Below are 26944 nucleotides of genomic sequence, written 5' to 3' on the forward strand. Positions count from 1 at the left end.
AAAGGCCGGCGAGGAGAAGAGGGAGGCAGCCGCAGCCTGTGCGAGAGGGTTTGGTAACCGCTTTGTTTCCCCAGTGGCTGCGATGTGCATAGGCAATGCATGACTCCGCCGCTCCTCTTCCTGCCGCACGTGCCCGTACAACCCAGTCCGCGCAGCACTCCCAGAGCCAGCCGGACCCGAAGGCGGCTGCCGCTGCCGCTGCTTCCCCGCTAAGTTAAACCACCCAGCCGTCCATGTACATAGCGGGGCCGGTTGCCGCCGCCGCCGCCGCGTCTGCTCGAGAGCGCCGAAGGGGAGAGAGGGCCCGCGCCGTTCCTGCTGCCTTTTCTCCGGAGGAGGGCGAGCAGGATGCTGCGCGAAGCGCGCCGCTGAACTATGGAAGGAGTTCTGTACAAGTGGACCAATTACATCACAGGTGAGGGGCGTCCTGGGCACCTGGGCGAGGGCCGCCCGCCCGTTGTTGTTGTTCCGTCGTCGTCCCTGGCGACGCTGCTGGAGCCCGGGCGCCGGCTTCCGGGTTGGGGGTGGCTGCCTGGCGGCTTGGACCGGGCTTCTGCCTGGCAGAATGGAAGGCGCGCTTGGTTAGGGCTGGGGAAGCAAGAGGCCGCCGCTTCAAAGCGTGCGCTCCTGCATTTGGCCTAGTGCTGCCAGCCCCCTAATCTGAGAGCCCCTTCCCACACATGCTAGTCTATGGGCATTTAATGGGGGTGGGGGTGGGAAACAATCCTTGCTGCCTGTCAAAAGTGCTCCAGGATAGGGGCTTGTGTGTGCATCCATCTCCCCCCCCCCCTCTAAGTTTACCTCATCTTTCTTTTTTGTCTTCTAATGGATTGTGGGATATTGCTTCATTTGATAGAAGTCGTTTGTTTTTAAGTCATCATGAGTTTCTCTTCATACCGGGTTGTTATTAGGTATGCGATCTTTGCTGTTTATTTTGTTGTTTCTTCAGCTTGTAAGCTGCCATGTGTGTAATATAGAAAGGCGGTATGCAAATTAAAAGTGAAATGAAATGAAATCTTAGAGCTGGACTGGATAAAATAGATGGCAGCCCCGCAGGGCAGAGAGGAGAGGCAATTGTGTATGGAAACGGGGGGGGGGCTCCCCCATATTATGCCCATTTTGCAGTGTTAGAAACTCAGATATATAAGCTTGGCACCAAATGGCTCCTTAAATCAGGGCTACAGTCGCCAAAACAGAATGCCTTGTTGCTGTGTTTCTGCCAGACGGCTCGAAAGTCGTATTTCTCAGTATGACTTTTGGGGTCCTGCAATCCATTCTGATGGTGCAGATAAAATATAGCTGGCCGAATTCAGCGGGATGTGTTGCTAGTGTGTGAAAATAGTCAAGATCCAAGGATCCCCAGGCATGCACGTCCAGATGGCAGAGACATCAGGTAGCTTCACTTGGTCACAAGTGGCCGATAGTCAGGTGCAAAATGTGTCTGGCGAATTTCGAAGGCTGCCCTTTTGCTCCATGACTTGGGTGGGGGAACTAAGGTCCTGAGAGCTGGGTGCGGACCTCCAAGCTACTCTGTCTGGACCCTGAGACTTTCCTGGCCAATCCATTCTCTCCCAGATGCACCCCTTTCTGGTCCTGGGTCACACCCTCTTTGAGTGCTCTTGCCTGGCTGGAATGTGTTCCTGAACTCTGACAATGCCTCTTGCTTCCCGGGATGGAGGGTAGCTGAGGGTACATGAGTGAGCTCATCTACTGTACAGAAGTGATGTTTGCATTCTTTGCTTCCTCCACTTTTTGATATGGCTGTGCCCTGGGGCACCGGCTTGTGTCTCCTGAGTGGAATGTGGCCTTCATGCCGAAACAGGTTCCCTACCTTGGTTCTACCAAGTTTCACTTGCCAATTTTAAATGCAAACATAGGAGACAATTAAAGGGCAAATTGGCTGCCTTCATCACATCTAGGTTCTCACCAGAGTTTCCCTCTTTTATTATCTATCATCCTGCTATATCTCAAGAGCTCTTACCCAAAATATATATGGTGACTGCGGGTGTAATTAAAGTTGCACTCTGTTTGCCTGTGCTTTTAACAGTGTCTTCCCTGCTTTAAATTTAGCAACTTGGCTGAGTAAATAAGGCTGCATGCAGAGATAATGGCAGATATGGCCGCTGACAGATAAAAGAGGGCTTGGAGTTGCATTGCATGGCTGGGGGTGGGGGAAGTAACAGAAGGAAACGTTTGAAAAATAATTACAGTAAAAGGTACAGTAAAAGTAGGGTTCAGAAGCATTTTGTAGGGTTGCCCCAGCCATAATTCCTAACATGACACTATTTGATCTGTAGCATGATAGGACATTTAATTTTACCCAGGCCCCTTCGGCAAATTTAGAGACTTCACATGACCACAGCAAACACTGTTGAATGTAGACAGAGAGGGTATCTTGTCTGAAAGGACAGACAACATTTCATATACTCGTTCTATGGAGCTATCAGAACAACCCCATAGAGCCAATAACCTCTAGGAACTAAGCCTAACAGAAATAATCTCATGTTCTTCCCCACTTCACTCCACTTCCATTGATTGTAAGCCCCCTGGAGTAGACTTGTCTTCTCCTTTGTAACCAGGCCCGGCACACATATGGTGCTATTTGAACAAATAAGACCCTGGTGATGAACCTTGACATTCAAAGATAGCTTTGGGGCAGTTCAAGGAAGCAAGTAGATGTGAATGAAAAAGAACCCCCTACTGTGCAGGTATGTTGAGAATACAATAGATATTTGACCCTCCTTGTCACCATATGCTAGTAAGATGTGGGAGCCATCGCTTGGCAGAAATGCAGGGGAAGAAAGTAGCACACCATGCAACTTAAAAATGTATACAAAAATATAATGAAACAGGCAAGCTCCAAGGCAACAAGGATTGCTTGGGTTATTTGGCTGGTGGGATGTTGAGGAGGAAGTAGCTAGTTGGGGGAGATTGGTTAGGAAGGAATGGCTTATGACTGCTTGCCAGCCATACAGATGTTCGTTTATGTATACAGTGATGCTTGATAACTTTGGCTGCAGCTGGTGTACATGACTGAAAACTTAGACAGATGATTGATTCTGCTGATAATGATGGCTGGTGGTCGGGTCTTGCAGTTTTGATTTGTGGGAGGCAAGACCATTCGCATTGCAGCCTCCACGCCCCTACTCACCCACCCACTAAACTATCCCTGCTGGCAAGACAACCATGCAAGGCATGCCAATTATACACAATACAGTAGTGGTAGTAGGAGATGGAAGAGGTGTTTGGTTGGTCTGCATTTTTTTAAGCAGACTGACCTAATTTGGAACTCCTAGGCTAATACACAGATCACATCATAAATTATCCTTGGGATTTTGTACATTTCCAAATTTTGCAATATACTTTCCCACCCGGAAAACGTATCAAAATGCATACTTTAGGACAGAATACATTTAGAAATGTAACACTGAAATTAAAATAGGTATTTAAATATGCAGCGGGTGGCGCTGTGGGTAAAACCTCAGTGCCTAGGATTTGCTGATCGTAAGGTTGGCGGTTCGAATCCCCGTGGCGGGGTGAGCTCCCGTCGTTCGGTCCCAGCTCCTGCCCACCTAGCAGTTCGAAAGCACGTCAAAGTGCAAGTAGATAAATAGGTACCGCTTTATAGCAGGAAGGTAAACAGCGTTTCCGTGTGCGGCACTGGTGCTGGCTCGCCAGTTGCAGCTTCGTCACGCTGGCCATGTGACCCGGAATGTCTTCAGATGGCGCTGGCTCCCGGCCTCTTGAGCGAGATGAGCGCACAACCCTAGAGTCGGTCACGACTGGCCCGTACGGGCAGGGGTACCTTTACCTTTACTTTATTGTGATAACGTACGTACTTAAGTGCACATTTAAATATTAATTTCTGAATGGAAAAAAGTTGCAGATTAATGTAGAAATGGACAGATCCAGACTATGGAACAAACACATGCAAAATTGGCCAAGGCAGAAAATAGATCTGTTAATCCCACACTGGTAGATACTGAGGGTTTTTTGTTTGTTTGTTTGTTTGTTTTTAAATCATACTGGAGAAATTTGATATTCTACTAGCACTGTTTCAGCTTGTCATTTTTTTACTTTAATAATTTTTGGGCCTTTCCGAAGAAGCTGTGTCTGTAACCAACATTCGCTAGATAAGGACTGGGTGTACAAACGTTGTGCAATGAGATAAGAGAGAACACTCTACAAAAATTTTCTTGAGTAGGTTATTAATTTAAAGGAGTATACAAGTGAAATACTTGCTGAAAATACACCTGCACTTTAAAGCATAAATAGATAATAGATAATAGAGGGCAAGTAGAATGAATCATTGAATAAATTCCACCAACTCATGAGGATGTTATTTGATTTATTCGTTCGTCCCAGTTTGTTCTCTCATTTTACAGGGCTGGCCACTGGGACAGCAAAGAATGCTGTTTCCTTTTATTCTGTTGAAAAGGCTTTCTTACTTGCCAGAAAAACAGGGCTGTTTTGTTCCATTGCAGCAGATCCCATATGAGTTCCATAAGCTGCTTCATCGGGTCTCTACCTTAACTGCAGCACCACTGACTTTGTTTAATTCTGCAGTTCCTTTCTCATTCTTCTCAACTTGAATCAAGTTCAAATTCCTGCAATATGCTTAGATAGCAAGGTCTGTCTTTTTGAACTTGCGAATTGATTTGTCTTGGATCATTAACCCATACATTCTTTATCATATTTCCTCATACTGTTTTGACCAAAGCACATTTGCAGGGGGCAAAAAACACTCCACTGGGAAGTAGCCTCTGTTGTGCTGTGGCATGCACCAGATTTAGAGTTTTTTATGATCTGTAGTGATACTCACCTATGTGCTTTCCTTCAGGAATGTCATTGTTCCCATGAATAGATCTTGACTGGTTGGAACACATGGCGGACAAAACACTCAGCTGTAATGCGGACAGTTCTTGCTTATGAGATTGGGTTTCCTTGTAGTAACTGTGCATTTTCTCCTCCAGTGCCAAATGTACACTTGTACCATTGTATTGTTCAGACAGGCTGTCATACCAGATTCATAAAGCCTTCCTTTAGGTGAAGATATCAGTGACTTGCGAGACAGATGTGTCGGCTTAGTGCTTTAAATGCACTTACAGATTTAATCTCATATGCTCCTAAAAGCAGCTGGTGAATGTGAGCTATCCTTTTTCCTTATCAGCTTTGTTGTGCATGAATTAACAGGCACAGAGCTGTGAAATCTACGCAGTAAGCATCCTTTACATCTCCCTCTTGATCTTTTTGTTGTTTAAAGCACTGCAGTACTCAACTACCTGCCCCTTGCCAGTGGGGAAAAAGGACACACTCAGATTCTGTCCCTCCACTCTCTGCGTTTGTGATCAGGGACTTCAGCGTATTGCTAGGGTTGTCTGCTAATTACAGATCTACGTCTCATGATAAATCACTTAAAAAAAAATACAGTACACATTAAACATTGTATTTTCAACACAGGGTGGCATTTTTGCATGTTGGAATAAAAAGAGACACCCCCTCCCAAAGTGTGCCCTGAATTCTGTCTTATCGATTAAATTTTTTCCTCCCATTGAGTAACGAACACATTAATTAGTCTGCTGATTAAACTGGTTCAGTTTCCATCCGAACAAGGCATCCTGCTTGTCAATCCTTGGTTCCCGAATGGCTTAGTTACCGAGCAAATCGGCCCCTGAACGCTGCAAACCCGGAAGTAAGTGTTCCGGTTTGCGAACGTTTTTCGGAAGCTGGACATCCGGCGCGGCTTCCGCTTGAATGCAGGAAGCTCCTGCAGCCAATCGGAAGCTGCGCCTTGGTTTACGAACAGATTCGGGAGTCGAACGGATTCCCGGAACGGATTAAGTTCCACTGTATATGCCAATTGCACTCCCCACCCCAAATGCAGATCTACACAGATCCCACAGCTTTGTTCATTAGAGCTACATTGGGGGACCATTGCCCAACTTCATCCCTTGACTGCCTTCACCAGTGCCATGCTAGCAACTTTGTGCATGTTGGAGACAGGAGCAGTCACAAGCCCAGGACACTGAATAATAATAATAGCAATAACAGCAATTATATTTAAACTCCGCCCATTTGGTTGGGTTGCCTCAGCCACTCTGGGGTGCTTCCAGCACATATAAAAACATAATAAAACACCAAACATTAAAAAAATTCCCACTTGTACTGGTGTTTGGTGCCTTCCTCCTGATTTGTGCTGCTGTGCCAGCACAGTGGCCCACAAAATAGTGACTAAACTGAATTTTATCATTATGTTCTTACATCTTACTTGATAGTATCTGAACAACCAAAAGTGCTAGTTGGTACCCAATATATCCCCACCCCCCGGTATTGCTTAACTTCAACTCCCAGCATCCCTGGCCATGCTTTCGGTAGATGATGGGAGTTTAGTTCAGCGACATTTGGAGGGCAAAGGGTTCCCCACTACCTTAACTAATTAAGTCATTTTCAGGGTAGACTCAAATAAATCAGTGGATTTAAGTTGGTCAGTATGTAACTTGTCCACTGATTTCAGTGGATCTTCTCTTAGTCAAATGGCATCAATTATTTCTTGAGTTTTTAAAAATAGTACGGGACTTTGACAGAGCTGGCAAAGATACAGTTGTCTGGGAAATGTGGCTTCGTATTTGTATGTTATTAATGTGTGTGTCTGTTTTGATTTTAAAGATTACATAAACAGACTTAAATCTTGCTTACAACTAAGGGGTCTAAGCTGTTGCTTGTGTGTGATAATTGCATTTTGAAACAAAGCAGATTAATGTTTTTTTTTCTGTTTGCACTGTTTCCCTAGGCTGGCAGCCTCGCTGGTTTGTTCTTGATAACGGGATATTGTCTTACTACGATTCGCAGGATGATGTTTGCAAAGGCAGCAAAGGCAGCATAAAGATGGCAGTGTGTGAAATCAAAGGTAGGCTCTCTCAATAAGAAAACTCTCCTTACCTTCTAGGCTGAGGTATCTAACATGGGCTGGACGATATCTGGTTTTCAATATTGCAATATATCGCCAGCTAAACATCGTGATATACCGATATATTACAATTTCTGAAATAAGGATGGAGCTATGTAGTGGCGTTGGCTGGCTTCACAGTTTTTACCACATTGTGATTTTTGCGCGCACGCACACACATAATGATTCGCGATATATTGCCGGGACAAAAACTATGAAACCGGTATCACAGTATGGACTTCAAAACGGTTTTGGAGGATATATTGCCCAGTCCTGCTAGGCAGTCTTTGCAAAATAATCTGATTATTTCAAGCATCAGCTTGACTCCTAGTACAAGTACAAATTACTACATTACTGTATATAGTCACAGGTCCAGTAATTGAGGGTCTGCTTCTCCCTTTGCTCCTTCATTTTTTTGGGTTTTCCTCCCACCTCTTTCTTGCCCAATGTCACCCCGCTGTTCTCCAGAATCACCCAGAGAGGCTCTGCTGCCTTTGTTTTCCTTAACTCAGGTGAAAAACTGTGGGTTATATCTCAGAGTAGACCACTGGAATTCATGAACCTAGATTAGTCAGGTCCCTTAATTTCAATGGGTCTATGCTGAGTATGACTAACACTGGATATGCAATGGGCAGGATTCACCTAACCACCCTGTGCATGGACTTCTGCTTTTTCAATGGGGCTTTCCCCCTCTTTGCCCCCCACGCCCCCTGAAATAGGCTTCTGGGGTGAGTGGGGGGTGTGAGAACCCACCAGAATAGTGCAGGGGAGAGGGTATTGTTCCATCTGGCAGGCTGGAATGCTTGTGCTGCTGGAAAGATTGGGATATAGAATCCTAGAACTGTGGAGCTGAAAGGGACCCAGGGGATCGAACCGGCAACCTTGGTGTTACCAGTACCATGCTGTAACCAACTGAGCTATCCACATGGGATTGGAAGAGCGCAACACTGAATTCCACCCAATGGCTATATTCTACCTCCACTGTCAGAGGCAGCATTGCCACTGAATACCAATTGCTTGGAGTTGCCCATGGGGAGAGCCCTGTTGTGCTCAGGTTTTGCTTGCAGATTTCCTCAAAGGCATCTGGTTGGCTGCTGTGAGAACAGTACAGTGGTACCTCGGGTTACATACGCTTCAGGTTACAGACTCCGCTAACCCAGAAATAGTGCTTCAGGTTAAGAACTGTGCTTCAGGATGAGAACAGAAATCATGCTCCGGCCGCGCAGCAGCAGGAGGCCCCATTAGCTAAAGTGGTGCTTCAGGTTAAGAACAGTTTCAGGTTAAGTACGGACCTCCAGAACGAATTAAGTACTTAACCCGAGGTACCACTGTATGCTGGACTGATATACTAGATGATGATGATGATAATAATGATGATGATGATGATGATGATTACCCTTCCTTTCCCAGCCAATACCGGACTCAGAGCGGCTAACATCAAATGTATAACACGTTAACATAAAATCAGGCAATCAATTAAAATACATCCTAAAATCAGATCAGGATCAGAATAAAATCCAATCAGATGGCAACCCGCAGATTAGGGTTGGGGGCGTTAAATGCTTACCAGGCCCAACTGTTTGTGCTGAACTTATATGAGCCTGTGAGAAAAATTGGGAGGCCACTTTCATGCAAGTTCTTATGAAAGGGGAGAGGGAGTCAGACTGAACCCTTACCAAAGGCCTGGCGGAACAGCTCCGTCTTGCAGGCCCTGCAGAAAGATGTCAAATCCTGCAGGGCCCTGGTCTCTTGTGACAGAGTGTTCCACCAGGCTGGGTCTAATCTCCCTGAGGCTCGGGACCTCCAAAACGTTATTATTTGCTGACCTTAAGGTCCTCTGTGGGGCATACCAGGAGAGGCGGTCCCATAGGTACAAGGATCCTAGGCTGTATAGGACTTTAAAGGTTAAAACCAGCACCTTAAACCTAACCCTGTACTCCACCGGGAGCCAGTACAGCTGGTGTAGCACTGGGTGAATGTGATCCCGTGGTGAGGACCCCGTAAGGAGTCTCTCCACAGCATTCTGCACTCGCTGGAGTTTCTGGATCAGCTTCAAGGGCTGCCCCACATAAAGTGAGTTAAAATAATCAAGCCTGGAGGTGACCGTCGCATGGATCACAGTGGCAAGATATTGGAAGTAGGACAGTCGTAACTGGGAAGTACTAACTCTGTAATTCCAGGCAGTCTTTGAAAAATCTGTGCTTCTAATTTATCTTGCCCCTGTCGCAAGTTCATCCGACCGACAGCACCAGGATGGAGTTAATCATCCCAGGGGAACAGCATTTCTACATGAAAGCCGTTAATGCAGCTGAACGACAGCGGTGGCTGGTAGCCCTGGGGAGCTCGAAAGCCTGTTTGGCAGACACCAGAACAAAAAAAGAAAAAGGTACTCGTACTTTCTTTTTTTTAAAAAAAGCAAAAGCAAAAACAACCTATTAAAAACACCTGGTTTTTAACCATTGTAGTTATCGGTCAAATGCCCATCAAATGTAAAGTAATTATTTATGGCAGTAGGTGGCACACTTTTGAGGGGTTTTGAGGTTTACAGCTCCTTACATTATTATTCCTTAACACTAGCAAAGCCCATAGTATTTTCTAAGCACCCTAGAGATATTAAAAGACAATGGGCGCTGCTCACGGTGAGTGGAGGCTGGTCTGTTAGGGCGGATAGGGCCCTGCCCCAGCTACCTCAGTCTGCCCTTAGCCAACCATCACCTGCCTATCTTCTTATTTACATCCAGTCTAGACAGTGGTCCTGGCGACCAGCTTCCTCCTCCTTAGCCTCAGTGTTGCTGTCAGGGGTTCAGGAGCAGAGGGAACGGATGGCGAGGAATCGGAAGGAGAGGTTAGCGATGATAGCCGTCCGAGATCTCTAAGTCTGTCCAGCGAATCGGAGGATTCACAGAAAGGGGCTCCCGTGGGCAGAGCTGGGGGGTTACCAAGAGGGGCACCCCAGGAAGAAGGGACCAGAGGGGATTCAGAGAGCAGCAGCTGGAAATCCGGACCAGCTACTCCACCAGAGAGCAGCAGGGGGGAGGAGTTCCAGGCACCAGCGACAGGCAGCTCTCCGGCAGCAGCCACGCCTGCGTCAGAGAGCGAGGAAACGGTAGAGAGGAGGGTCGGAGACAGCGCGCGCGCGCCAAGTTCAAATGTACCAGAGGGAGGCGCAATGAGCAGCCCGGAAAGGGAGCCAGGTCCTAAAGCCCGCCGAAGGGAGGGGGAGGAATCCGAAGGGTCCGCATCCGAGGCATCCAGGAAGGAAGGAACCCCGGGGGGTGGTAGGACCCAGAGGCGAAAGGAGAGACGCAAAAGGTGGAGCAAGGCTAGGGTCTTGAACTGGTGTACAGGAGGCGGAGATTCAGATGGGACTTCGCCGATCTAGGGAATAGACGTAGAGACGCGCGCTAAGATGTGGAAATGGAAACTATACTTCAATAAAGACTTTATTCCGTTCTACCGGCTAGCGTTGGTCCTTTGTGAGCCGGGACCTAGAGGCAGTCGCTGACAGTAAGTCCCATCTCCCAGAAGTTTTCATCAGTTCTCTTTGACTCAAGCGGCGTGTGGGGAGCGAAGCAGGGAGGAAAGAGGACTGGTGCCTTTGGAGCTCACAAAAGTCAAGCGACATGTCTACTGAAGAGCAAATTGCTTCCCTGCGAGAAGCGGTAACGCAGCTCAGCGCAGAGATAATCGCCTCCAGGAAAAGAGAGGATGAAGCGGCTGCTGCATGCCGAGATCTCCAAGCCAGGTTGGAAGTGCTTACTAAGCAGGCACAAACGGGTTCCAGATCCGAGGGAATCGGGTTGGGAAGGACTGGAGGCAGCATTGTATCTCACTTTGATGGGAATTTGCAGCAGTACCCCAATTTCCGAGCAGACGTGCAGTTTGCGCTGAAACTGCTGGAGAAAGAGTTTAGAGATGAGCAAGAAAAAGTGGGGTTTATCTTGTCTCATTTGCATGGAGAGGCGAAAGCATGTCTGCGCAATCTGTGGAGAGATATGGACCCAGCGCTCCAGAGTTCAGCTGCATTCATTAAAGCGATGGATTCTTGCTTTCTATCGAAAATAGACATTGACATTGCCCGTAAGGACATATTTGAGCTGAGACAAGGGAAAGCCAGCGTGAGGCAGTATCACTCCCGCTTTTTTGCATTGGTCAATGCCTTGGGGTGGGACAAGGATTCCCCCCCCGTTAGAGATCTTTATTGGGAAGGATTGAACCCCCAAATCAAGGATGAGATAGCGCGGGGGGAGAGACCCAAAAGCACCCAGGAAGTGGTGGACAGATCGCTTGCAGTGGGGGTGAGGCTGGAGGACCGCCCTTGGGACAGAGGAGAAGGGCGTTGGGGACGCACACCAGCCAGAGTGCCCTCCCTCTTGCCCAGGGATGTCGCGCGTGCGCAATCAACGCCTCCGCAAGCAGGGGGGGAGGAGCCGATGGAGATCGGCGGTGCTAGAGCTCATTCAGCCACCAGAGCCTTAACACCGGGAGCAGTCAAAACAAAGCAGCCTAGAGGGAACAGGAAGTGTTACATCTGTGACAGTTCGAAGCACATGGCGAAAGAGTGTCCCCAGAGGCTCCACAAGCACACTGCAGCTTCAATGACAGTAATGGGAGCAACTCAGCAAAGTGAACCACGGCAGGGAAACGGAAGCACTGGGGGCCAGCCAGGCGAGTCAGTGAAGAAGTCCCCAGAGATTTTGAAGCCCACGGATCCCCTCCCGCCCAAACCAGTGGTGCAGCTCACCGCATCGCTCCAGCTGCCCAGTGGTCTCACTTTAGAAGTGCCGATTACGATTGACTCTGGCAGTAATGCGGACTTTATCGCACTGGAATTCCTTCAACAACACAACATAGCGCTACTGCCAGCCACACTGCCCCTGAACGTGGTCACAGTGGATGGCAGGGAACTGCTAGGGGGGCAGGTGGTGCAGCAGACACCACCTATGGTGATGCAAATTGGGAATCACCGAGAAGTCATCAGCTTCAACGTCACCCAATTGTCGGACACGCCCATAGTGTTGGGCATGAGTTGGCTGGATAGGCACAGCCCGGCATTAGCGTGGTACCAGCGGCAATTGACCTTCTGCTCTTCCTACTGCGCAGCGCACTGCATCCAGACCTGCCAGGAAGGAGAGGGGCGAGAGGATGCACCGCAGCTACACCTAGGCATGGTGCAAGCGGTGCCCAACAAGTACAAGGAGTTTTTGGAGGTCTTCTGCGAGAAGGAGGCGGACAAACTGCCCCCCCACAGACCCTATGACTGCAAGATTGATCTCCTGCCGGGGGCAACGCTGCCAACAGGGAAACTGTATTCCATGTCTGAGGACGAACTGCAGGAACTTAGGGAGTTCATAGACCACAATTTGAAGCGCGGGTTCATTCGGGAGTCGAAAGCTGTAGGGGGCAGTCCAGTATTCTTTGTGAAGAAGCGAGACACGCCCCAGAAGAGGCTTGTAGTTGACTTTCGAATTTTGAACTCGAAAACCAAGCCCTCGTCCTTCCCCATGCCCAAAATAGACGACCTGCTCGCGACGGTAAGGAAAGGACGCGTTTTCACCAAGTTGGATCTGCGAGGCGCGTACAACCTGATTCGTGTGCGGGAGGGCGACGAGTGGAAGACGGCCATGTTCACACCACTGGGCACCTACGAATACAGAGTTATGCCCTTCGGATTACAAAATGGCTCTCACTGTTTTCAAGCCTTTATGCATCACGTGTTGGCGGGACTCCTTTACAAGAAATGCGTATGCTTCCTGGACGACATCCTGATATTTTCTGAGTCGCGAGAAGCGCACGAGAGGGATGTCAGGGAAGTTCTGCGGAGACTAAAGGAGCACAGGCTGTACGCCAAGCTGGAGAAGTGCCAGTTCGACGTGACGGAGGTGGATTTCCTGGGCTATAAACTGTCGGACAAGGGGCTCGCCATGGACAGCGCCAAGGTTCGCTCAGTATTGGACTGGAAAAGCCCGCGCAATAGGAAGGAAGTCCAGCGGTTTGTCGGCTTTGCCAACTTTTATCGCAAGTTCATCAAGGGGTTCGCTATGCAAACGGCGGCCATCACTGACACGCTCAGCTCCAAGAAGAAGAAGTTTATCTGGACGGAGGAAGCGGAGCAGTCCTTTCAGAAACTCAAGCGTCTCTTCGCTTCCGAGGAGCAGCTGCTGCATGTGAATCCCAGCAGACCGATGAGGGTGGAGACGGACGCCTCAGACAGAGCCGTGGGAGCTGTACTGTTGCAACAAGACCAGCAGGGGGACTGGAGGCCGTGCGCCTTCTACTCAAGGAAGCTCAGCAAGTCGGAGCAGAATTACACCATCTGGGACAGGGAGTTGCTAGCCATCCATGCAGCGTTCAAAGCGTGGCGGCACTTCCTTATCGGAGCCAGACACACAGTGCAGGTACGCACGGACCACAAGAATCTAGAGTACTGGCGCACGGCGAGGTTCCTGAATCAGAGGCACATTAGATGGGCAGAGTTCTTCGCGGACTTCGACTTCAAGATAGAGTACATCCCGGGTGACAACAACATCATGGCGGATGCCTTGTCCAGAAAGCCGCAATACCTCGAGGAGGAGGCACCGTCGGCAGCCAAGCACATTTTCGCACCGGAAGCGTGGGCTTGCGCCTCGGCGACCGTGGATCTGGACGCCGTACGTCGAGCGTTGCAGGAGGACCCCTTCGCGCTAGCCAAGATGGAGGAGGTGCACAAGGGCACGGTGAAGGACGACGAGTTCCAGATCAGAGACGGTTTGCTCATCCGCAAGGGAGCACTCTACGTGCCGGGGAATGACCTCCGCGCAAGGGTGCTGCAGCAGCTACACGACGCCCCCACTGCCGGGCACTTTGGCAGAGAAAAGACTGTAGAACTAGTGACCAGAGACTTTTGGTGGCCCAAGATGCGGGGGGAAGTAGCGGATTACGTCTCGAGATGCGACACCTGCCAAAGGGCCAAGTCAGTGCACAAACCGCCGGCGGGATTGCTGGAACCGTTGCAGACGCCGTCTGAGCCGTGGGAACGGGTGGCCCTGGACTTTGTCACGGATCTGCCCAGTTCGAGGGGAAAGACGGCAGTGCTTGTGGTGGTGGACATGTTTACCAAGATGGCACACTTCATTCCGTGTGCGAAGGTGGCCACGGCAGAACAGACCGCCAAACTGTTCATAGACCACGTGTTTAAGGTCCACGGTCTGCCACGATCTATTCTATCCGACCGGGGGCGGCAGTTCATCTCGAACTTCTGGCAAAAGTTGATGGGCATCCTGAACGTCAAGATCAATCTAGCGTCGGCGAGACACCCGCAGACCAACGGACAAGCGGAGAGGGTCAACGCCATCATGCAGCAGTACCTGAGATGCTACGCCAATCAGCAGCCTAACACGTGGGTGGACTACCTGCCCCTCGCAGAGTTCGCTTACAACAATACGAAGCACGTGTCGACGGGGGTGACGCCGTTCTTCGCCAACAACGGGAGGCATCCCAGAACCTTCCCAGGTTTAGAGAGAGTGGGGGAGGGGGAGCCGCAGGCAGCGGAAGAATTAGCGTCAGAGTTGCAGGAAGTCCACGAACAGCTTAGGAGGCAGTTGGAACTGGCAAAGCACGCATACAAACTGCAGGCTGACAGACACAGGAGAGTAGGGGAAGACATACAGGTGGGAGACTGGGTTTGGTTAGCAGCGCAAGCAGTGCCGACCAGATCGTTGGCCAAGAAGAAGCTAGGGCATAAGCAGCTAGGGCCTTACCAAGTCCAGGCACAGGTCAATCCAGTGGCCTTCCGGTTAGCGCTTCCGGAGGGTTCCAGAATGCATCCGGTCTTCCATAGATCGGTGCTCACGCCCTACAAAGCACCGCATAGATTTCACGAGCCAGGCACAGCACCAGATCCGCCCAGAGAAGGACCCAGGGAAAGGGGGTCGCCAAGAGGGGAGCGCATCAACGAAGCCACAGAGATTTTAGACTCGAGATGGGGGGAAGAGGGAGTAGAATACCTTCTTGCCAGAGAGGATACCCCGGCCAGCGCCAACAGTTGGGTGCCGGGCTATGCCTTGGACGAGCCTCTTCTCAAGGAAGAGTTCCATGCCATTTTCCCACACAGGCCCATGCCAGCCGAGTATTTCGATGACTGGCTCTTCACACCCACACTTTCAGGCAGCACGTTCCAGGGGTTCGACTCGGACGAGGAGACGGCACCACACATACGCTCTCCGGAAGGTTCACCCTCGGGTTCTGCCTCAGACCGCTCCTATTGGTGGGATAATCAACCAGAGGAGCAGTGGCGCAGGAAGTGGCTGGGGGGTCCCTGGCAGGCATCACCCTCAGAGGGGAACGGGGGAGAGATGGACATGGACGTGTTGGGGGAGGACGTGGGATTTGAACACGAAGGCAGGGAGATGGAAGCAGAGGAGATCGACGTCGACGAGCGCACGGAGGACGAGCCAGACCTGCCCGATGTAATGTACGACACGAGGGAAGAACTGTATCCGGCACTCACCCCTGCCACGACGGAGCACCCAGAACCCACACCGGAAGGAGGGGAGGGGGGAAGGGGGGGCTTCGAGGGGGGGATGGATGTCAGGGGTTCAGGAGCAGAGGGAACGGATGGCGAGGAATCGGAAGGAGAGGTTAGCGATGATAGCCGTCCGAGATCTCTAAGTCTGTCCAGCGAATCGGAGGATTCACAGAAAGGGGCTCCCGTGGGCAGAGCTGGGGGGTTACCAAGAGGGGCACCCCAGGAAGAAGGGACCAGAGGGGATTCAGAGAGCAGCAGCTGGAAATCCGGACCAGCTACTCCACCAGAGAGCAGCAGGGGGGAGGAGTTCCAGGCACCAGCGACAGGCAGCTCTCCGGCAGCAGCCACGCCTGCGTCAGAGAGCGAGGAAACGGTAGAGAGGAGGGTCGGAGACAGCGCGCGCGCGCCAAGTTCAAATGTACCAGAGGGAGGCGCAATGAGCAGCCCGGAAAGGGAGCCAGGTCCTAAAGCCCGCCGAAGGGAGGGGGAGGAATCCGAAGGGTCCGCATCCGAGGCATCCAGGAAGGAAGGAACCCCGGGGGGTGGTAGGACCCAGAGGCGAAAGGAGAGACGCAAAAGGTGGAGCAAGGCTAGGGTCTTGAACTGGTGTACAGGAGGCGGAGATTCAGATGGGACTTCGCCGATCTAGGGAATAGACGTAGAGACGCGCGCTAAGATGTGGAAATGGAAACTATACTTCAATAAAGACTTTATTCCGTTCTACCGGCTAGCGTTGGTCCTTTGTGAGCCGGGACCTAGAGGCAGTCGCTGACAGTTGCCATCATAGGAGGAGGATGGGGACAGAGCGAAAATTAGTTGGCTCATTGGCCCTGGCTCCTGTTTGGATTTTATCTTAAGTCAAGTCAGTTGGAGACATTTGTTGTTGTTGTATAAAGCAACTACCAAATGTAACTAATAATAATAATAATAATAATAATAATAATAATAATAATAATAATAAAAGTCAGACATTCCTTTTGTTTAAAGGAATATACAGTGGTACTTTGGTTCTCAAAATCCATTCCGGAAGTCCGTTCCAAAACCAAAGTGTTCCAAAACCAAGGTGTGCTTTCCCATAGAAAGTAATGCAAAACGGATTAATCTGTTCCAGACTTTAAAAATGCAAACCCTAAAACAGCAATTTAACATGAATCTTACTATTTAATGAGACCTTTGAGCCATAAAATGAAAGCAATAATCACTGTAAAGGTAAAGGACCCCTGACAGTTAAGTCCAGTCCCAAACAACTCTGGGGTTGTGGCGCTCATCTCGCTTTACTGGCCAAGGGAGCCAGTGTTTGTCCGCAGACGGTTTTTCTGGGTCATGTGGCCAGCATGACTAAGCTGCTTCTGGCGAAACCAGAGCAGCGCATGGAAACGCTGTTTACCTTCCCGCCGGAGCAGTACCTATTTATCTACTTGCACTTGACGTGCTTTCGAACTGCTAGGTGGACAGGAATTGGGACAGAGCAACAGGAGCTCACCCCATCGCGGGGATTCGAACCTCTGATCTTCTGATAGGCAAGCCCTAGGCTCTGTGGTTTAGACCACAGCGGCACCCGCGTCCCAAATAATCAATGTACTATACTATAAAATAAACAACACAGTATTGTAGATGATAAAAAATAAAAGTATTATTTTTTCTTACTGCACTGATGATAGTCATTGTTTGGATGGGGGGCTTTTGTCCATTTCCACAGTGACACAATCAATCAATCAGTAGCTGTACTGGGTTCCACACAGTCACAAAAACAAATGAACTGAAAAAGCCTCAAAAACAAAAATGCAAAATAAGCAGCAAAAACAAAAGCGCCAAACTTAATCCATTACCGAAGTCCGTTTGACTTCCGAAATGTTCGAAAACGAAGGTGCAGCTTCTGATCAGTGCAGGTGCGCTGGAAACAATAGTCGACAGCTGCATCGGACGTTCGGCTTCCGAAAAACGTTCGAAAACCGGAACACTTACTTCCAGGTTTTTGGTGTTTGGGAACCAAAGCGTTTTGAGAACCAAGGTACCACTGTAAATGCCTACATCTTAAAACTTGTCACGGGAAATTACATACCTGACCAGTGAAGTTTCTGCTTCCCAATGTCCTTGCAGAAGTTAATGAAACCAATGAATCTCTGAAAACCAAAATGTCTGAGCTTCGTCTCTACTGTGACCTTCTAATGCAGCAGGTCCATACAATCCAAGAATACGTTCACCATGATGAAAATCACTTGTCACCCAGCATTGAGGTATCGGATCATTTTTTCAATTAATATTATTTGTTTTGGATTGGGAGGAGAAGCATCAAGTTGGACCCACCACTTTATCCAGTAGGGCCCAAATACAACTCTTTAGTTTCAATAATTACTTTTGGTTTATGTATATATTAAATGGCCTATTTAGTCTGGTCTTCTTAAGTTTTTAAATCTGTGTTTTTAACTTTGGAGTTGTTGGTTTGTTTTTATTTTCCTGTTGTATTTAGGTTGCTTTTGATTTTATGACTTCCTATTTAGATTGTTTTTTGACTTATTCTGAGTCACCAACAGAACTTTGTTATGGGGCAGCATGTAAATGTTTAGATAAATATAAAAAACACATCACTCTTTCATCTCCAGGTCTACTGAAAGGGGCCTGCACAAATAAAATTACCGTATTTTTCGCACCATAGGACGCACTTTTTCCCATCCAAAAATGAAGGGGAAATGTGTGTGCGTCCTATGGGGCGAATGCAGGCTTTCGCTGAAGCCTGGAGAGCGAGAGGGGTCGGTGCGCACTGACCCCTCTCGCTCTCCAGGCTTCGCGCAGATCTCCGTAAGCCGTGGGAGCCCGCACCGGGCTCCCACGGTTTGCGGAGAGTTGCCTGCATGCCAAAGGCTGGGCGCGCTTTATTTTCCCCCCAAAAAACTAGGTGCGCCTTATGGGATGAAAAGTACGGTACCTATAGAGATGAAACGGCAAAATAAATAGTAGAAAACTTAATTGCAAAAGGCAGGCAAAAAACAAGCAGAAAGAGCAGCAACAATTGGTAAAATGGCATTCGGTGAAAATAGCGAAACAGCACCAGATTGTTGAAACAGTGGGTGTGAAACAGAGGCTGTAGTCCTGTACCCATTTGCCTGGGAGCAAGTCCCACTGAACTCAAGAGAGATGGCTTCTGAGTAGACTTTCATAGGATTGCACAGTTAGCAGCAGGTTGGATTTGATTTAAATCACAATTTAAATCACTAGTCAGTCAGACTTGATTTAAATATATATATATATATATATATATATATTTACAGAAAGACTCATTCTTCCTGTTATAATCTTAATATTTACAACTAGATGAAGGCTTCATTTTTGGAACAATAAATTTTTAGAGTAGTTTTTACAGTTATATCAAAAATTACTGATTTGGTTATACTGTTTGAAATACATGCAGTGATAATTATGAAATTATTGTGAGGTTTAATAAGTTAACTTTATATTTGGACAACTTTTCTGCTGTACTTTATTGGAAGGAGAAAAATAACCAATCCCTTAAGAACAATTTAAACAATTTATTTAACTAAAACAATAATATTATAGCATATGTATCCATGTTTGTTAACTGATGTGGTCAAACATCTTTTTTTAAAAAAAACTTAGACTGAGTTTTAGTACACATGAAAAACTTAAACAGATCCTTATTTCCTGATAAACAGTCTTTGGACTTTAATGTAACTTAAATATAAAACTAGAATTTTTTTTCCTCCAAAAGCATTTTATTTTAAAAATCTGATTTTAATTTTAAAAATCCAATTTTTTATTTTTTATTATCCACCCTGGTTAGCAGGAATTTCAGGCCCTTGGCATTCGCAGATGAAAATGCTCATCCTTCCGTTGCACCAGAGAAAATTGTTACACCACAACAGAAACACCAGCGGAGTTTTGGCCTACTTTTATGTCTCTGTCTGCCTTTACAGCAGGGATATGAAATCTGTGGCCCCTTCAGAGGCTGTTGGGACACCATCAGCCCCAGGCAGCGTTGCCAGTAGTCAAGGATAATGCTTTACCCAAATGCTGAATGTTCCTCAGAGTCAGTCTAAAATATGAGCCAAGAAGAATGCTACACAAGCTTGCAGTTCATTAAAGAGTTGACGTGTTGCCCAGCCAGCGTCTCTTGTTTCACCAAAAAGCTTTTACCGGGCAACAAATGTTAAGTGAATTCACCTTTCTCAATTGCTTCCCGTGTTTCCAGAATATGAACGAAGCGTCCTCCTTGCTCAGCGCTACCTGTGACACGTTTATCACGACCCTCGAAGAATGTGTGAAAATAGCAAATGCCAAGTTCAAGCCAGAGATGTTTCAGTTGCCTCATCCGGATCCTTTAGTTTCTCCTGTGTCGCCTTCACCTGTGCAAATGGTTGGACATTTTTTAATCTCTCTCTTCTCACCCCCCCCCCAAGGCTGGAGAGAATTTGAGAGAGTATGGTGGTGGGATGGTTTTCAAAAGGAGAGGTTCCCGCAAACTGCCATAGTCTGCTTTTCCCAAGTCAATGAGTTGATCCTCTCTTAAGAGTAATTAAGGCTGCGATCCTCACCAGGAAATAAGTGTTTAAATTTTGAAGTGTCTGCAAGTGCCTGGCTGCATGTGTGTGTGGAAGCAAACTTGGATATGTTTTGGGGTAGTCAGTGAGGCCTTTCAGGGCCCAATAAAGTCAGTGGGATTTATTTGTGAGCGAAATACGTTTGTCATTTTTCTCCTGCCCTCCCTCTGAGGAGCTCTGGGGTGGCCTACATGGCTCCTCCCTGTTTTATCCTCACAGCTACTCTGTGAGGTAGGCCAAGAGCCCAAAATTACCCATGGAGCTTTGTGGATGAATGGGGATTTGAACGCTGGCCACCCTCCAGCCTTAGTTAGCACTCTAACCATCTGGCCACACTGGATCTATGTTTATTGTTTTGTTTTATGTATTTCTGTTTTTAACCTCCAAAACGGGAGGCCATGGTAGAACATCTGCTTTGTTGTACACAGGAGGTCGCACCCTGGTCCAGTCCTCAACATATTCACTGCTTTGAGGGTTTGGGGGGTTTATTTATTTATTTATTTGCAATCAAGAGGTTTATAAATTTTATGAAATAAATAAGTAGGGCTGGGCAATTTCCTGTTTGAATGCCAGGAAAGCTGCTGCTAGTTCATTGTAGTAATATCCAAGGAAACACTCTGCAAAACCAAATGCACCGTTATGTTTATTTGGTTCTATGTTTTCAAGAGAATCCATCAAGAGTGCATAATTTGTGACTTTCAGAGATTTATAAGATTTCTGTACATTTGGTACTGTTCAATGTTGTGTATAGATTATATTGTTTATATTGACATCACATTGTTGTACTTGGTCAACTTGCCTTGGATATTACTGATAATTGTTTGCTACACCGGGATTTAATTGTTTGGCCAGTTCAGTGTAGGCAATACTAAGCTAGATGACCAGTGGTCTGACTCTATGCGAGACAGCATCCTATGTTTAAAATTACCCGCTTCAATATAAAACAAACCCCCACCCAATCCCTCCCTTATTTTTTTCTTTATTAAAGAAAGCATTGTCCTTAAGATACAGATAACCAACAAAAAATTAGGAAGTATGTAATAACCTGTTTTGTTTTAAAATTACTTTCTAGATGAAACGTTCTGTTAGCCACCCAGGTACTTGTAATCCAGAGAGGTAAGTACAAAATGGCGAACGTATTACTTTTTAAAGTCTGGAAACCAACCAGCCAACCAATAAATAGAAAGGTTCTTCATTATTATTATTATATGAAGCCCCATATCGTCTCAAATAAAAAAGCAGTTATCTGTTTCCTGGTTAATCTAAACTCGCAGGATGGTATTCAGCCAAGTTTCACTCAGAGCCAGACCCATTGAAATGAATGAGCATGGCAAAGTCAGGTCCATTCACTTCAATGGATCTACTATGAGTAAAATTTAGTTGTTGAATACCACCCACAGAAAACTGAATTTTGCACAAAAATTCAGGTTCCTGGAGCTGACAGATAGCATGCTTCTCTCTGGTACTTTTTATTTATTGCTTTGTCACACTAAACCAAGGTTTGGCATAGCATGTCATCTGAACCAGGACTTAAACTTGTGTTTAAGTTCTGTTCTCACTAACCACCAGTTGTAGCCAAGAACCAGCCTTGGTTACAGCTCTTGTTTATCTATATATTTACGTTTCTTTTAGATAATGCCTTTTTCCTCCAAGAAGCCAAAGGTGGCATACATGGTCCTCTCCCTCCCAGTTTTATCATCGCACCTATCCTCTGTCTAGGTGTTTTTCTGAGCCTGGGCCTTCAACTCTTGGTCACCAGCTAACTAGGCACATTGCAACAGTGCTGCGCTCGATGAAAGAAAGGGAAGGACAGGAGAAGGGATTTTTTGTTCATTTGTTTTTCCCTATGCCCCCCCCCTAAAAAAAGCATGTTTCAGAGGGTTATGGACCCTGCAGAAAAAACGGGAGAGGTGGCACTGTGGGGATTTCAGAGGGAAGGGAGAAATGGCCTTCTGCTTCTTCCAGTGAGAGCCTCTGCTGGATCTCACTCACTTACACTAACGGAAAGAGCTCTTTATTTCTCCAAAGGGCAAATCCGGATCCAACCCCACGACTATTACTTAGTTGATTTTGGGGGTTGATTTTGGATTGTTCGCCTGCCTATTCAAGAAATTGTTTTGCATTGTTTTAACTTCATTGGGTTGCTTTCTGTTTAATTTTCTTTGAATCACCTTGGGTACTGAATCTGGGGCATACGTTTTCTTTTAAAATCAAATGCTTCAGCACCACCAGCCATTCCCGATTTAACACAAAGCCCTGCCCATGCCTCTTATACATCTATCCTTACCAAGGCCCTATCATGCAGGAGATTCTCAGAAAGAGCACAAGTACATGACCCAAGATGGTCTCTTGTGAGTAGATGCTCATGGAGATCCCTTCCATGTACAGAACTCCTGTCTCTCTTTAATCTTTTTCGGTACCTTATTTCAGGAAAGTGTACCAAACAAAGACCATTTTAAAAATTAAGTAAGATGAGCTGGAGAGAACTTTGGGTGTTAAGGACACGTAATGAAATGTGCAATGCTGTTTCATTTGCAGGAGCAGTCACTCTGTAAAAGAACCAAATTCATCCTCTCACCGGTTATCCCAAAGGTGGAGAAGGACAGTCTTAGATCCAGAACCTTCTGTAGATGTTCCCCCTGACGATATAGACAGTAAGTTCTGCTGTACCCATGTGCATTCTACTATCTTTGTGCTTCAGTTGGATTCTTGTTCTACTTTGAGATAGAAGACTCCGCGGCCATTATCTATCCTATAACAAATCAGCTACAGAAACGAGCAACGTAGTCTCCTGCATTGCCCTAGCCAAGCTGGGTGCTCAAGGAATTTGCATCCTGCCTTTTGGCACATTCAAGAGCCTCCACGTGGATTCCATCTATACTTTTTGAACGTAGGTATGAAGAAGTAGGAGCACAGGCATGCTGCTGCCCATTGTGAAGTGCATGTTAGTTTATAGGAGTGAGTTTCTTCACAGTAAATACAGGAATGATGATCACACCTGTTTTTCTCATAGGGAAATGTGGCCATTTAAACATACATGTGCTGCCTACAAGTGATTGCTCTGCACACACATACCACAAATTAAATTCAGAGATTTGGGTTATCTAAATATCAGTATTCATCATTTGGTGCCTGATGGAAATAGGTTTGGGAGACTTGCTCTAGAATTTTTAATATTAGTAATACAGTGGTGCCCCGCAAGACGAACGCCTCGCAAGACGAAAAACCCGCTAGACGAAAGGGTTTTCCGTTTTTCGATGCGCTTCGCAAGACGAATTTCCCTATGGGCTTCCTTCACAAGACGAAAGCCCATAGGGAAATCTCCAGGACAGCGGGGAAGCGCAGCGCGTCTTCCCCACTATCCTCGGACCTCCTCCGAAGGCTGGCGGTGGGGCGGAGAGACCTCCTCCCGCCGCCAGCCTTCGGAAGGCTGCTCGGAAGGCTGGCGGCGGGAGGAGGTCTCTCCGCCCCACCGCCAGCCTTCGCAAGGCTGCTCGGAAGGCTGGAGGCGGGAGGAGGTCTCTCCGCCCCACCGCCAGCCTTCGCAAGGCTGCTCGGAAGGCTGGCGGCGGGAGGAGGTCTCTCCGCCCCGCCGCCAGCCTTCCGAGCAGCCTTCCGAAGGCTGGCGGTGGGGCGGAGAGACCTCCTCCCGCCGCCAGCCTTCGGAAGGCTCCCCCGAAGGCTGGCGGTAGGGCGGAGAGACCTCCTCCCGCCGCCAGCCTTCGGAAGGCTCCCCCGAAGGCTGGCGGTGGGGCGGAGAGACCTCCTCCCGCCGCCAGCCTTCGGAAGGCTCCCCCGAAGGCTGGCGGTGGGGCGGAGAGACCTCCTCCCCGCGCCAGCCTTCGGAAGGCTCCCCCGAAGGCTGTCGGTGGGGCAGAGAGACCTCCTCCCGCTGCCAGCCTTCGGAAGGCTCCCCCGAAGGCTGGCGGTGGGGCGGAGAGACCTCCTCCCCGCGCCAGCCTTCAGAAGGCTCCCCCGAAGGCTGGCGGTGGGGCGGAGAGACCTCCTCCCCGCGACAGCCTTCGGATGGCTGTCCTGAAGACTTGCGGTGGGAGGAGGGTTTTCCTTCCCACCGCCAACATTCAGAATGCTGTTCTGAATGTTGGCGGTGGGGAGGAAAAACCCTCCTCCCACCGCAAGCCCCGGGAACAGAGGAGAAGCGCTGCGCGCCTTCCCCTCTGTTCCCGGACCTGTCCTGAAGGCTTGCGGTGGGGAGAAAAGCCCTTCTCCGCACCGCCAGCCTGGCAAGCAGTCTCCATAGGAACGCATTAATTGATTTTCAATGCATTCCTATGGGAAACCGTGCTTCGCAAGACGAAAAACTCGCAAGAAGAAAAAACTTGCGGAACGAATTAATTTCGTCTTGCGAGGCACCACTGTAATAATAATAAAATTATTATTTGTACTCTTACCATCTGACTAGGTTTTCCCCAGACACTCTGGGCAGTTTTCAGCAGATAGAAGAACACAATAAGAGATTGAGCTTTAAAAACTTCCTTATACAGAGCTGCCTTCAGATGTCTTCTAAAAGTTGTATAGTTATTAATCTCCTTGACATCTGATGGGAGGGCACCACTACTGAGAAGCCTGGTTCCCTGTCACGTCACATCTCACAACGAGGGAACCACCAGAAGGCCCTTAGAGCTGGATCTCAGTGTCTGGGCTAGACAGTGGGGGTGGAGATGTTCCTTCAATTATACAGGGACAAGGCTTTTAAAGGTCAGCACCAACACCATGAATTGTGCTTGGACACATACTGGGAACCAATGTGGATCGTTTAGGACCGGTGTTATGTGGTCCTGGTGCCTGCTCTCAGTCACCAGTCTAGCGGTCACGTTCTGGATTAGTTGTAGTTTCCAAGTCACTTTCAAAGTAGCCCCACTTAATAACTTTTAAGAATTGAAATCATGCCTGTATATTTTTACTGGGCCGAACTTAGATCCTTTCTCTTTATGCCCTGCCCCATTTGGAGGTGTGGAAAAGGACCTCTGAAGAGTCAATCAGGGTCGACAAGACTGGGCTGGATGGTCAAATAGTCTGACTTTATCTAAGGCACCCAGCTTGTCAAGGTCTAGCAGGGAAAGATGAAGGGGGGTTAAGAAGCTTCTTTCAGCCATGTGTTGATCTCTTCCAACCCTAGAGTTCTGTGCTGAGCACATTGGATAGGATGGAGCACAACATTTGTGTGCAACATGTGCCATCAAGCCGAAATGACTAAATGCAACATTTTCAAAGGCACAGTTGAAAACAAACCCCGATCTGTCTCTTTGTAGGACCAGCATATTGTTCCAGGCATACTCTCAATGGAGACTTGGCGCCTTCAACCATTTCCGACACAGCCCTGTTGGTGTCAAAGAAACAATCAGAACGAGAAGAGACTCTACCGCCTACATCCTGAAGAATTGAAGGGAAACACCTTTCTCTTAAGTAATGCTATGCAAAAGCTGCTGTACTTCTCCTGTTGTCGTAGGGGGTAGTTTGTTCCCTGTGTGAAGGATTTCTCTGCACTTTATAGAATAATGTAAAAACTAACTTCAAAGCGTATTTTATCTTTATATAGTTTATTTGCAAGAATATTTTCCTACAACCTTCAGTTTGTGCATTTTTGAAACAAATTATGGTTCGACGGATAGGTAATGTACCTTTGCAAATGTAGCCCTCCTTTTTACAAAGTGTGATGGTCGTTTAGAGCCTTGACAAAAAAAAAAAAAAGTTTTACATTTGGGATAGGGAAAACTTGTGCCATAGACCGGACTGCTCACTTGAACACATCGTTGCTTTGCTGGTACAGTATCCTATTCTTGCACACAGTTCACTTCCTACTGAATTGAGTGGCAGTGCTACCGTAATATTATTATTATTATTATTATTATTATTATTATTATTATTATGGCTCGTGGTTGCACCTTTCCTGCCAGGGGATGCTTTTTCTCACATTTAGACTGAGATGGTATTCCTAAAACATGGTTTATTGGTAATTTAATATTTTCCCCTTCTTAAAAACCGTGGTGTACATAAGGGCATAATCTCTGCAACTTGGATCTCTTCCGTCTGGTTGGAATTAGTGACACTTGAGTATAGTCTCAGGGCATGTTCCAGCCAAAATTAAGCCCTCTGAAGCCCTCTTGGTTTTAATGAGAATGAAACCAATGAGATTTTAGCATGCTTAGGTTTGGCAGAATCTTGCTCTAAATTCTTAAATTCCACCCTTTTCTCTTTCCTTTCCTGTTCCTTTTCTTTTCTTGGACTCAGAACACCTGCATTTCTCTGGCTTGCACCCAAAGTCTAGCCAATTAAAAAAAGTGTTAGATGTGAAGTATTTTTCTAAATAGTCATATAAATTATCTGATTTCCGAGGCATTATACATGGGGTAAAGGTATTTTAACGTTTTGATGTATTTATTCCTTTTTGCACCACAAAATGCCTCCTTGTCAATACTGGGGTGGGGTGGGGGGGTGAGATGTGCTTAATCGTTGCTGAGGTGTGTTCCATTACTAAATAGCATTGTTTTTTTAAAAATTGTGGGACATGATCCAACCCAAAGTGTGCACTTGATTTCAGTTGAAGAGTATGTAAAGCACATGGGACTAAGAAATACTTGACTTTGGCTGGATTCTGCCCCTCCTTTTCGCTAAACAGCAAGATATCCTTGATGTGTCTTTTTACCAAAGTGTTATTTTAGCGCCAGTTTCTAAAATATGCTCTTGAGATGCTGTTGTAACGTATTCATAGCTGCAGCTGTACATTTATTTATGATCTATTTATACCAAAGGGGGAGGGTGGCTTTTATCATTGTGAGCCCAATGACTTCAGAAGAGCATACTTGTACAGCAATATTCTCCTCTCAGTTAACTTGAATGACAAATACGAATTCATTTCTAATTGAGCCGAGAAACACACTCTGAACCTGTGAATGAACCATGTAACTTAGCCAC

The 26944-nt window shown here is 47.4% G+C and overlaps 1 protein-coding gene across 2 annotated transcripts; it reads left to right on the plus strand.

The window, feature by feature from the left end:
• The first annotated feature begins 276 nt into the window (after positions 1 to 276).
• PLEKHA3 (pleckstrin homology domain containing A3) lies at positions 277 to 25552 on the plus strand. 2 transcript variants are annotated; one of them, XM_083572598.1, is made up of 8 exons: positions 277 to 415; positions 6791 to 6907; positions 9177 to 9332; positions 17553 to 17689; positions 19660 to 19824; positions 21081 to 21124; positions 22547 to 22662; positions 25282 to 25552. In XM_083572598.1, exons 1-8 carry the CDS (start codon positions 376 to 378, stop codon positions 25404 to 25406), a joined length of 900 nt encoding a protein of 299 aa, XP_083428724.1. In that variant the 5' UTR covers positions 277 to 375; the 3' UTR covers positions 25407 to 25552. The 2 variants fall into 2 exon arrangements, with proteins under 2 accessions (XP_083428724.1, XP_083428725.1); XM_083572599.1 differs by lacking the exon at positions 277 to 415 and adding an exon at positions 2290 to 2708.
• The last annotated feature ends 1392 nt before the right edge of the window (positions 25553 to 26944 follow it).

The sequence above is a fragment of the Podarcis filfolensis genome (assembly GCF_964270895.1).
Source record: "Podarcis filfolensis genome assembly, chromosome: 1".
Taxonomy (NCBI): Eukaryota; Metazoa; Chordata; class Lepidosauria; order Squamata; family Lacertidae; genus Podarcis; species Podarcis filfolensis.

What these genes read in the sequence shown, in the direction of transcription:
- PLEKHA3 (XM_083572598.1), top strand. Translation starts at nt 376, where the DNA reads ATGGAAGGAGTTCTGTACAAGTGGACCAATTACATCACAG. An exon ending in ACTTGTCACCCAGCATTGAG is followed by an intron (nt 17,690 to 19,659) that starts GTATCGGATCAT and finishes CCGTGTTTCCAG; the next exon opens with AATATGAACGAAGCGTCCTC. An exon ending in CGCCTTCACCTGTGCAAATG is followed by an intron (nt 19,825 to 21,080) that starts GTTGGACATTTT and finishes ATTACTTTCTAG; the next exon opens with ATGAAACGTTCTGTTAGCCA.